Source organism: Canis lupus, chromosome 28 (genome assembly GCF_003254725.2).
Source record: "Canis lupus dingo isolate Sandy chromosome 28, ASM325472v2, whole genome shotgun sequence".
NCBI lineage: Eukaryota > Metazoa > Chordata > Mammalia > Carnivora > Canidae > Canis > Canis lupus.
The window spans coordinates 1,453,297-1,465,396 of NC_064270.1; the positions used below are offsets into that span (position 1 = coordinate 1,453,297).

General features: G+C 39.3%; 1 protein-coding gene across 1 annotated transcript in view; it reads right to left on the minus strand.

The window, feature by feature from the left end:
- The window catches only part of ERCC6 (ERCC excision repair 6, chromatin remodeling factor), an 80,388-nt gene that overhangs the window by 27,184 nt on the left and 41,104 nt on the right, over positions 1–12,100 (minus strand). Inside the window, exon 8 of the mRNA XM_025466347.3 lies at positions 4,455–4,590. Within this exon, the coding sequence (XP_025322132.3) occupies positions 4,455–4,590 (136 nt within the window). The remainder of the gene's footprint in view (positions 1–4,454; positions 4,591–12,100) is intronic.

The window sequence follows — 12,100 nt, forward strand, 5'->3', positions numbered from 1 at the left end:
GTGGACTGGTAGAAAACAACAGCCATAAATCACACTGTCAGGCAGCAGGGAGAGTGGAGAGGAGCACAGGCACATGAAGGCCATTCACGGTAAACACAGCACGGCAGCTTCCCAGGCAGGATTTACTGCACCTGTAATTAATTAAAATTTCCTTCAAGCTAAATCTTTAATAAACAAGGATTTGTGCTGACAATGAAGAAAAAAAGGGCTCCAGCAACATAATTTTACAATATACCTCACAGAACAAACATAACATCTATCATTTCTTGTATCAGGTGTATACACCGTCTCTGAAGTTAATAGGAATTATATCACTTTGTGTTATAATTTGTGTACTTGGAACGGGTCTGAAATATTTAGGATGCTTGAGGGACCATGTGGCCCTTTTCTACTTTTATTTGTTATGTTTTTACCTGACTCCCTTCCAGCTCTTTAAAAAGCCAAGTCCTTTGACTCTAGTGTTCTAGAAAACAGGTCTTTTTAAAGAACTCATAATGGCAGTTTCATCAAGCAGCCATGTTTTCCTGTGTTTTTTTTCTTTAATCACACCTTGTGTTTCACAAAAAGAATTTTAACACGCTATTTCATTGTTTCCACCTGGGGCCAAATGCATCTGACTGTGAGAAAAAAGGTCTAGACGTAAATGCCAACGAACATATTTGATAAAGCAAGTGTGAACCTTTGACCTAGAAAGTATTTATATTGAATGAGTCAGAAATACCAGAGCATCCTTTCTTTTGCCTACTGAGAATAGGTCTACAGCATTCTTTGTTGCTAACAGTAGGAACTACCTGAGTAAATGTTACATGCCAAGGACGACAATACACTTCTCATGTATACCTATTACCCCAACAATTAACAAAACTACCAAAAAATACTCATTTTTTAGGAGATCAAACTAGATTCACAGAAGCTAAGTGACTTGCCCAAGGTCACAAAGCTGTAAAATGGCAAATCCAAGATTCAAACCCTGGTCTGGTAATGACAAAACCTATGCTTTGGAACCTTTAAGCTATTGTTGTATTTCCACTCATGCCTCTAAATGCCCCAAGTTTGTCAAAATGAGATAAAACTCTTTGAATTACCAAAAATATTCCACAGAATTACTGTATCTGTACGATACAGCAAGAAAAGGTGGGAGAGACAAAGTGAAAACTGTTTCAGAATATAAGCAAGAAATTTCTCATTAAAACTTCTAACAAAGTGTCCTTAATAATTAAATAAACTTCGTAACAGTGCTAAAGATGCCACCATCCACTGTGAGTTATGGGATAAGTATCACAAAACTGCCTTTTATTATCTTTACAAATATTTTCTCTCCCCAAGAAAATGGTTAGCTTTTCAAGGTCAGTTAAAAACATCACATCCATTTTTTCGGAGACTTAACAGCCTCAAATGCAATGTCATGTTTATGGTTACTCAACAAATGTGTGTTAATCAATTCATGTAGCAAATTTCTCTATGTTATAAAAAAGGGATCACAAAACATAATGAGAAAAGGAAAATCTTAGATTCCCATGAAATGAGATTTCAATTGACCATTAAGAGGAGATCCAGAAGACTGAAAATGTCTTTATCTGACTTGATTGTTTGGGTTGAAAAAACTAGCCACATATATTTCTGCATGGTCACTGGGTTTGCATTTGGTAATTCTAAATTATGCTGTCAATCAAAGAGTATTAACAAAGATAATACAGGGTCACATGCGAGAGAGGTGGGAAGCTAAAAGGCAACACAAGGAAGAAGAATGACAGATGTGTTCCATTAAGAAATTGATCATCTGATGTCTGTGCTCTAAGTGAAGATTTTTTTAATTTTCAAAATTATATGTCATATCAGCTATGACAAAGACAATCTATTTGAATAAGCAGAACAACTCTTGAATTACTTTCAAGTTTTCTTTAAGATTTTGTTTGTTTATTTATTTATTTATTTATTGAGAGAGAGAGAGAGCATGCACGCACAAGCAGGAAGGAGGGGCAGAGGGAGACGTAGACTCCTCCCCAATGAGCTGGAAGCCAGACATGGGATGGGGCTTGATCCCAGGACCCCGAGATTGTGACCAAGCTGAAGGCAAATGCTCAATCAACTAAGCCAGCCAAGCACTGTACTTTTCAGTTTTCTAAAGAGAAATTCGCTTCCATATTTGCCCTAGCACTGAATGTCCCCTATGCCAGAGCACCATTATCTGGACAGGCTAGTGGACACAGAAAGCTCCCCCATGAAGAAAAAGAATCTTAGCTGATAAGAAAAAAAAGGAAGTCAGAAATTAGATGCTGGCTTAGGGACCAGCACTGACAGAATGTTTGAACTACGATTAAAAAACAAACTCTACTGCAATCTAACACATTATCTGCAAATCAACAGGTACGCATGGGGTGGTGAAGAAGATCTTCACGAATAAATATTAAAAGAAAGGAGCAAAGGTATTTGAATCCAGCAGCTAGAGTTCTGATCTTGGAAGTGTTACTAACAAGGTCTGTGCAAAGGGTTTAATGTATTTTCAATGTGTCCTCAATACAAATAATAAACAGATACTAACAATAATAAATAATAAACTATGTTTCTAAGTCAAGAGTATGGTTTGTAAGATGCAAACAAATATCTTTTTGGTTGTTTGCATAACAACTTACAACTTTAGAGATCTGGGATACTTTATAATGGAAAAGAAATGGTAGAGTTAAGGGTCAAAGGAAGAACACAAGTCTACTGCTTTTTCCTCAAAAGTTAAATAAGAAACAAGTTAAGGCCCTTGGTAAATGGTAAAGCACCAGAAAAATTATGAACAATCACATGTATGCATGTGTTTGCATGTGCAAAACCACCTCAGAAGATGGAATCACTGCAAACAAAAGTAAAGTATCTATTCTCTAAAGTTCTGCCCTCCAAACAAGGAAGCAAGTCTCACCAACAGAGATATTTCATTTACATGAAGATAGTTCTCAGGTTATAATGAAAGAGGAAATGCAGATAAGCTATGATAAAGGTGCAAGTGAGTATACACCCTTCAGTAACCCCAAAGAAAATAAAAGGATAAAGAGGAACATACGGAAAATATGCCTTTTCTTTTTTCTTTTTTCTTTTTTCTTTTTTGAAAATATGCCTTTTAAAGAGAAACATCCACTAATGAATCCTGCAGGATTTTGTAATACAAAACACCAAGAAATGTCAAGAGAGATGGAAGTGAATGAAGGCAACAACTACGTTTTATACGGGTGACAAAAAGATAGTTATGACAACTTAGTTTGACTAGAATAACAATCTAAATGGTTATCTTCATGCTGTTAAAGATCACTGTTTTGTTTTGATCATGGCATTAACCCTCCTTCATTAATTATTTTAACTCAGTTTTCCATTTATCATTTAAAATTAGGGCAAAGTCAGTTGGTTTTAACAGCAGCTAGTATAGCAAGATTCCATCTCACCAAAACTGAGCTACCAAATTGTATATACTCCTGATTCACTTCTGTCAAAAGCTCCACTTACTCATGATCCTGAACAAAATAGGAGTTTGGAGGAAAGGGGTACTGGGCAAAACTGAAGAGACAATGGATTTTAGGGGCTCACATGTGTCTAACTCTGTGAGGCAAATACTCAGCTGCTCTTTTGGGTGCACTGCTCTCCTGGGGGTACAGAAGAGTTCACTCAAAAGCTACAAAGACTTGAGAAAGAAAGAACTCATAACAAACTGCCACTTCGTGTCAATAAAGTAACCTGCAAACCCAAGGTGAAGATGTGTAATTAGTTGCTACTCAGCAAATGCTTATGGAGCACTTTACACTACTTACAGTCTAGATGGTCAGAGCTGAGAACTAAAAAAGCATAATACAAGCTCTCTATGCTACCCATTTGAGCACAAATAAACTTTAATAATGGGACTAAAACTACAAATGAGTGAAGAAACTCAACTCTCAAAATACAGTGATTATGCTTACATGTTAGCTAAGGATTCAGAGAACACAAAACAATTTAACTAAAAAGCAACAACACAAATTAGGAAATTCTCAAAAGGGCCGGTTATTCTTTGTTCATTAAAAATATGCTGAAAAGCATGTTAACAAATGCATTTGCCAATGAGGAGTTATTACATTACACTTTCTTAAAACTGGAAAGCCACTAAAAGCCCGAATCCCACTAGCTAACTGTTAAATAAGCCTCCCGTGTATGGTCCCAATCATGCTATCAGGCTTGTGGTGACCTGTCAGTGCCCAGTTGTGTTTTGCTGGACAACAAACATGTCTTAACAACACTATGAACAATTAGAATGATAAAGCCTATATTCATAATTGTTTTGAAAATACAGAGCTCTAAATTAAACCAGTAACAGTAAGTAAATGCACAAAAGAAATACAGGAACATACATTTGAGAAATATATGGATCAAAGGAAAAACAAATATGTAAAAGAAGTTTAAAACCAAGCAAACTAACTGGTACTGAAGTATTGTAGTGTCACCTTTTTCTGTGTATAGGAGCCAGTTTCATGTAGAATTGCCACTCTGAACGGAGGCCACCAGGTGTGAAATTCCTTCACCCACTGATGCATCACTGTCGTTGGACAGACAATTATAGTCGGACCCAATCCCTTGAACCTGCACCCAAAACATCCAAGAAGAAAACACAACCATGAATGACAGCGTATGGATGATTAACCACCAAAGACAAAAAAGGAAACAAATAGGTAACAGTTTTAAAAAGAAGAGCTGAGCTATAGAAATTCATTGATATTTTCTTTAAAGAAAAAGCTAGGGATCCCTGGGTGGCGCAGCGGTTTAGCGCCTGCCTTTGGCCCAGGGCGCGATCCTGGAGACCCGGGATCGAATCCCACATCGGGCTCCCGGTGCATGGAGCCTGTTTCTCCCTCTGCCTGTGTCTCTGCCTCTCTCGCTCTCTCTGTGTGACTATCATAAATAAATTAAAAAAAAAATTTAAAAATAAAAAAAAATAAAAAAAAAAATAAAGAAAAAGCTAGTGAGATTAACACCTAGTAAGTGAAATCTAGAATTAAGTAAAAAAATAAATAAGTAAAACAAAAATTACGTAACAAAAATACTTTCCTTTCCTCTTCTATTTCAGGTGAGAGGAGATGTTATGTATCTCTTCAAACACAAGAGAATCTTACAAGTTTTTGCCCACAAGATTTCAGTCAAACTCCCAGCCCTGGGAAGAAATGCTGCAGTGGTCAGGGGTTGAAGGGTTGGCATGCCCATGGCAACATGGATACCAGTAGATGCCAACAACACCTACAATCCGTCTCCTGACCATTGCGGTCTGCTTTCATAATACTGTGCTGCTCACTTCTCCATGTGATAAACACTCAAATGGAGGGCCATGACAGGGACCACTTCCCCTAGAAAGCCCATGCCAAGAGTGCAGCTGCACTGTTCTTGGGGAAAGCAGCAGAGCACGACAGGAGCACAAAGCACTACCCAGCGAGAACCTTAACAGCACTCCCAAAGACACATTTATATACCGGGATACCCACTGGAGCATCATCTGCACTGTGGAAAACATGGGCGCTACCTAAACATCCATCAAGACAAGGGATGAACAAACCATTCCATTTCTTTAATTCGGCACAAGCTAGTCATTAGGAGCACTGCCTGGGTCTGAACTCCAGCTCTGCACACATTAACTGCATGATCTTGGGCACAGGTTAAGTAAAACCTTTCTGAACCTCAGTTTCTTAATTTTGAAAGAGGAGTAATAATAGTACTGATCACATAGGGTTAAATGAAGATTTATTCAGTTAATACCTGTAAAGTGCTCAGAAGAGTGCCATACCAACAAATATTACAAGGGCTTGTTAAGTAAGATAGAATAACACAGAACCATTAAAGTCACATGAAGAATATTTAAAAACCTTGAAAAATGCTCATAAGAAGTCTTTTAAAAAACAAAATGACTTATGCATTCACTCCAACTCACTTTCACATAGAGAGCCAGTAGATTGGTTGTGGTGGCCACTTCATCAACATTCATCTCTCCCTCTCTCCTTCCTAACAGAACCATGATTTTGTGCGGGTGTCCCCTCTTGCTTCCCATACATATACTTGATGGGACTCTGACCATTGTGTGGCTGTGGCAAGACAGGAGAAGCAGGAACCCAGGTTCATGCACAGCTGTCAGCACACAGTACCGCTCAGCGTTGCTTACACTTCCACTCAGGGCCTGGTAAGACTGGTATGCTCAGTGTAAGGAAGGATTTCCATTCTAGGCTGGGGGCGGGTTTTCTCTTTCAGTCTCTCCTACCACATATGAACAAGGAAATATAGCCCAGCACCTGCTGGGCAGATGGGCTACAGGGCAAGGAGATCTTATGACTACAAGGAACACTGACTTTATTTTTTTTTTTTTTTTTTTTTTTTTTTTTTTTTTTAAGGGTATACTGAACTTTTTATTTTTATTTTTTTTTTTTTTGTTTTTTTTTTTGTTTTTTTTTGTTTTTTTTTTGTTTTTTTTTTTTATTGGTGTTCAATTTACTAACATACAGAATAACACCCAGTGCCCGTCACCCATTCACTCCCACCCCCCGCCCTCCTCCCCTTCTACCACCCCTAGTTCGTTTCCCAGAGTTAGCAGTCTTTACGTTCTGTCTCCCTTTCTGATATTTCCCACACATTTCTTCTCCCTTCCCTTATTTTCCCTTTCACTATTATTTATATTCCCCAAATGAATGAGAACATATAATGTTTGTCCTTCTCCGACTGACTTACTTCACTCAGCATAATACCCTCCAGTTCCATCCACGTTGAAGCAAATGGTGGGTATTTGTCATTTCTAATAGCTGAGTAATATTCCATTGTATACATAAACCACATCTTCTTTATCCATTCATCTTTCGTTGGACACCGAGGCTCCTTCCACAGTTTGGCTATAGTGGCCATTGCTGCTAGAAACATCGGGGTGCAGGTGTCCCGGCGTTTCATTGCATTTGTATCTTTGGGGTAAATCCCCAACAGTGCAATTGCTGGGTCGTAGGGCAGGTCTATTTTTAACTGTTTGAGGAACCTCCACACAGTTTTCCAGAGTGGCTGCACCAGTTCACATTCCCACCAACAGTGTAGGAGGGTTCCCTTTTCTCCGCATCCTCTCCAACATTTGTTGTTTCCTGCCTTGTTAATTTTCCCCATTCTCACTGGTGTGAGGTGGTATCTCATTGTAGTTTTGATTTGTATTTCCCTGATGGCAAGTGATGCAGAACATTTTCTCATATGCATGTTGGCCATGTCTATGTCTTCCTCTGTGAGATTTCTGTTCATGTCTTTTGCCCATTTCATGATTGGATTGTTTGTTTCTTTGGTGTTGAGTTTAATAAGTTCTTTATAGATCTTGGAAACTAGCCCTTTATCTGATATGTCATTTGCAAATATCTTCTCCCATTCTGTAGGTTGTCTTTGAGTTTTGTTGACTGTATCCTTTGCTGTGCAAAAGCTTCTTATCTTGATGAAGTCCCAATAGTTCATTTTTGCTTTTGTTTCTTTTGCCTTTGTGGATGTATCTTGCAAGAAGTTACTATGGCCGAGTTCAAAAAGGGTGTTGCCTGTGTTCTTCTCTAGGATTTTGATGGAATCTTGTCTCACATTTAGATCTTTCATCCATTTTGAGTTTATCTTTGTGTATGGTGAAAGAGCGTGGTCTAGTTTCATTCTTCTGCATGTGGATGTCCAATTTTCCCAGCACCATTTATTGAAGAGACTGTCTTTCTTCCAATGGATAGTCTTTCCTCCTTTATCGAATATTAGTTGCCCATAAAGTTCAGGGTCCACTTCTGGATTCTCTATTCTGTTCCACTGATCTATGTGTCTGTTTTTGTGCCAGTACCACACTGTCTTGATGACCACAGCTTTGTAGTACAACCTGAAATCTGGCATTGTGATGCCCCCAGATATGGTTTTCTTTTTTAAAATTCCCCTGGCTATTCGGGGTCTTTTCTGATTCCACACAAATCTTAAAATAATTTGTTCTAACTCTCTGAAGAAAGTCCATGGTATTTTGATAGGGATTGCATTAAACGTGTATATTGCCCTGGGTAACATTGACATTTTCACAATATTAATTCTGCCAATCCATGAGCATGGAATATTTTTCCATCTCTTTGTGTCTTCCTCAATTTCTTTCAGAAGTGTTCTATAGTTTTGAGGGTATAGATCCTTTACATCTTTGGTGAGGTTTATTCCTAGGTATCTTATGCTTTTGGGTGCAATTGTAAATGGGATTGACTCCTTAATTTCTCTTTCTTCAGTCTCATTGTTAGTGTATAGAAATGCCACTGACTTCTGGGCATTGATTTTGTATCCTGCCACGCTACCGAATTGCTGTATGAGTTCTAGCAATCTTGGGGTGGAGACTTTTGGGTTTTCTATGTAGAGTATCATGTCATCGGCGAAGAGAGAGAGTTTGACTTCTTCTTTGCCAATTTGAATGCCTTTAATGTCTTTTTGTTGTCTGATTGCTGAGGCTAGGACTTCCAGTACTATGTTGAATAGCAGTGGTGAGAGTGGACATCCCTGTCTTGTTCCTGATCTTAGGGGAAAGGCTCCCAGTGCTTCCCCATTGAGAATGATATTTGCTGTGGGCTTTTCATAGATGGCTTTTAAGATGTCGAGGAATGTTCCCTCTATCCCTACACTCTGAAGAGTTTTAATCAGGAATGGATGCTGTATTTTGTCAAATGCTTTCTCTGCATCCAATGAGAGGATCATATGGTTCTTGGTTTTTCTCTTGCTGATATGATGAATCACATTGATTGTTTTACGGGTGTTGAACCAGCCTTGTGTCCCAGGGATAAATCCTACTTGGTCATGGTGAATAATTTTCTTAATGTACTGTTGGATCCTATTGGCCAGTATCTTGTTGAGAATTTTTGCATCCATGTTCATCAGGGATATTGGTCTGTAATTCTCCTTTTTGGCGGGGTCTTTGTCTGGCTTTGGAATTAAGGTGATGCTGGCTTCATAGAACGAATTTGGAAGTACTCCATCTCTTTCTATCTTTCCAAACAGCTTTAGGAGAATAGGTATGATTTCTTCTTTAAACGTTTGATAAAATTCTCCTGGGAAGCCATCTGGCCCTGGACTCTTGTGTCTTGGGAGGTTTTTGATGACTGCTTCAATTTCCTCCCTGGTTATTGGCCTGTTCAGGTTTTCTATTTCTTCCTGTTCCAGTTTTGGTAGTTTGTGGCTTTCCAGGAATGCGTCCATTTCTTCTAGATTGCCTAATTTATTGGCGTATAGCTGTTCATAATATGTTTTTAAAATCGTTTGTATTTCCTTGGTGTTGGTAGTGATCTCTCCTTTCTCATTCATGATTTTATTAATTTGAGTCTTCTCTCTCTTCTTTTTAATAAGGCTGGCTAATGGTTTATCTATCTTATTAATTCTTTCAAAGAACCAACTCCTGGTTCTGTTGATCTGTTCCACAGTTCTTCTGGTCTCGATTTCGTTAAGTTCTGCTCGAATCTTTATTAACTCCCTTCTTCTCTTGGGTGTAGGATCTATTTGCTGTTTTTTCTCTAGCTCCTTTATGTGTAAGGTTAGCTTTTGTATTTGAGTTCTTTCCAGTTTTTGAATGGATGCTTGTATTGCGATGTATTTCCCCCTTAGGGCTGCTTTTGCTGCATCCCAAAGATTTTGAACGGTTGTATCTTCATTCTCATTAGTTTCCATGAATCTTTTTAATTCTTCCTTAATTTCCTGGTTGACCCTTTTATCTTTTAGCAGGATGGTCCTTAACCTCCATGTGTTTGAGGTCCTTCCAAACTTCTTGTTGTGATTTAGTTCTAATTTCAAGGCATTATGGTCCGAGAATATGCAGGGGACAATCCCAATCTTTTGGTATCGGTTCAGACCCGATTTGTGACCCAATATGTGGTCTATTCTGGAGAAAGTTCCATGTGCGCTTGAGAAGAATGTGTATTCAGTTGAGTTTGGATGTAAAGTTCTGTAGATATCTGTGAAATCCATCTGGTCCAGTGTATCATTTAAAGCTCTCGTTTCTTTGGAGATGTTTTGCTTAGAAGACCTATCGAGTATAGAAAGAGCTAGATTGAAGTCACCAAGTATAAGTGTATTATTATCTAAGTATTTCTTCACTTTGGTTAATAATTGATTTATATATTTGGCAGCTCCCACATTCGGAGCATATATATTGAGGATTGTTAAGTCCTCTTGTTGAATAGATCCTTTAAGTATGATATAGTGTCCCTCTTCATCTCTCACTACAGTCTTTGGGGTAAATTTTAGTTTATCTGATATAAGGATGGCTACCCCTGCTTTCTTTTGAGGACCATTCGAATGGTAAATGGTTCTCCAACCTTTTATTTTCAGGCTGTAGGTGTCCTTCTGTCTAAAATGAGTCTCTTGTAGACAGCAAATAGATGGGTCCTGCTTTTTTATCCAGTCTGAAACCCTGCGCCTTTTGATGGGGTCATTAAGCCCGTTCACATTCAGAGTTACTATTGAGAGATATGAGTTTAGTGTCATCATGATATCTATTCAGTCTTTGTTTTTGTGGACTGTTCCACTGAACTTCTTCTTAAAGGGGAATTTTAAGAGGCCCCCTTAAAATTTCTTGCAGAGCTGGTTTGGAGGTCACATATTCTTTTAGTTGCTGCCTGTCTTGGAAGCTCTTTATCTCTCCTTCCATTTTGAATGAGAGCCTTGCTGGATAAAGTATTCTTGGTTGCATGTTCTTCTCATTTAGGACCCTGAATATATCCTGCCAGCCCTTTCTGGCCTGCCAGGTCTCTGTGGAGAGGTCTGCTGTTACCCTAATACTCCTCCCCATAAAAGTCAGGGATTTCTTGTCTCTTGCTGCTTTAAGGATCTTCTCCTTATCTTTGGAATTTGCAAGCTTCACAATTAAATGTCGAGGTGTTGAACGGTTTTTATTGATTTTTGGGGGGGATCTCTCTATTTCCTGGATCTGAATGCCTGTTTCCCTTCCCAGATTAGGAAAGTTTTCAGCTAGAATTTGTTCAAATACATATTCTGGCCCTCTGTCCCTTTCGGCGCCCTCGGGAACCCCAATTAAACGTAGGTTTTTCTTCCTCAGGCTGTCGTTTATTTCCCTTAATCTATCTTCATGGTCTTTTAATTGTTTGTCTCTTTTTTCCTCAGTTTCCCTCTTTGCTATCAACTTGTCTTCTAGGTCACTCACTCGTTCTTCCACCTCGTTAACCCTCGTCGTTAGGACTTCTAGTTTGGATTGCATCTCATTCAATTGATTTTTAATTTCTGCCTGATTAGCTCTAAATTCTGCAGTCATGAAGTCTCTTGAGTCCTTTATACTTTTTTCTAGAGCCACCAGTAGCTGTATAATAGTGCTTCTGAATTGGCTTTCTGACATTGAATTGTAATCCAGATTTTGTAACTCTGTGGGAGAGAGGACTGTTTCTGATTCTTTCTTTTGAGGTGAGGTTTTCCTTCTAGTCATTTTGCTCAGTGCAGAGTGGCCAAAAGCAAGTTGTATTGGGAAAAAGAGAAAAAGAGAGGAGAGAAAGAAGGAAAGAAAAGAGAAAGAGAAAAAAAAAGGGAAGAAAAAGAAAAAAAAAAAAAGAAAAAAAAAAAAAGAAAAAGAGAAAGAAAAAGAAAGGAGAAAAAAAAGGGGGTGGGGGAAGGAAACAAATCAAAAAGCAAAACAAAATAAAAACAAAAACAAAAACAAACAAACAAAAAAAGAACCACGGGGCAGTATCTTCTGATTCTGTGTACTTTAAGTCCCTTGGCTTCCTCTGGAAGTTGTCCGTCCAGCTGGTCTTCTGGGGGAGGGGCCTGTTGTGCTGGTTTTCAGGTGTTAGCAGTTGGGGGAGCTGCTGTGCCCCTGCCTGGTGCAGGGCTCGGTGGGGGGTGTTTACCCCGTGAGGCCGCAGGAGGAACAGCCCCAGTGGCGGGGCAGCTCTGGAAACCTGGATTCAGCTCCGGCAGGAACTCCGTCTGCAGGGCCTGGAGGCTCCGGGGCGGGGCCGCTGATCTGCTCAGCTCGGGGCAGGAGCGTCCTTGCTGTCCTGGGCCCTCCCGGCCTCTGCCTGTCCCGGGGGAGGCCGGATCCTGGGCTGTGTCCCGGCGCCCTGTGCTCCGGAGCCTGCGCTGGTGGATTCGC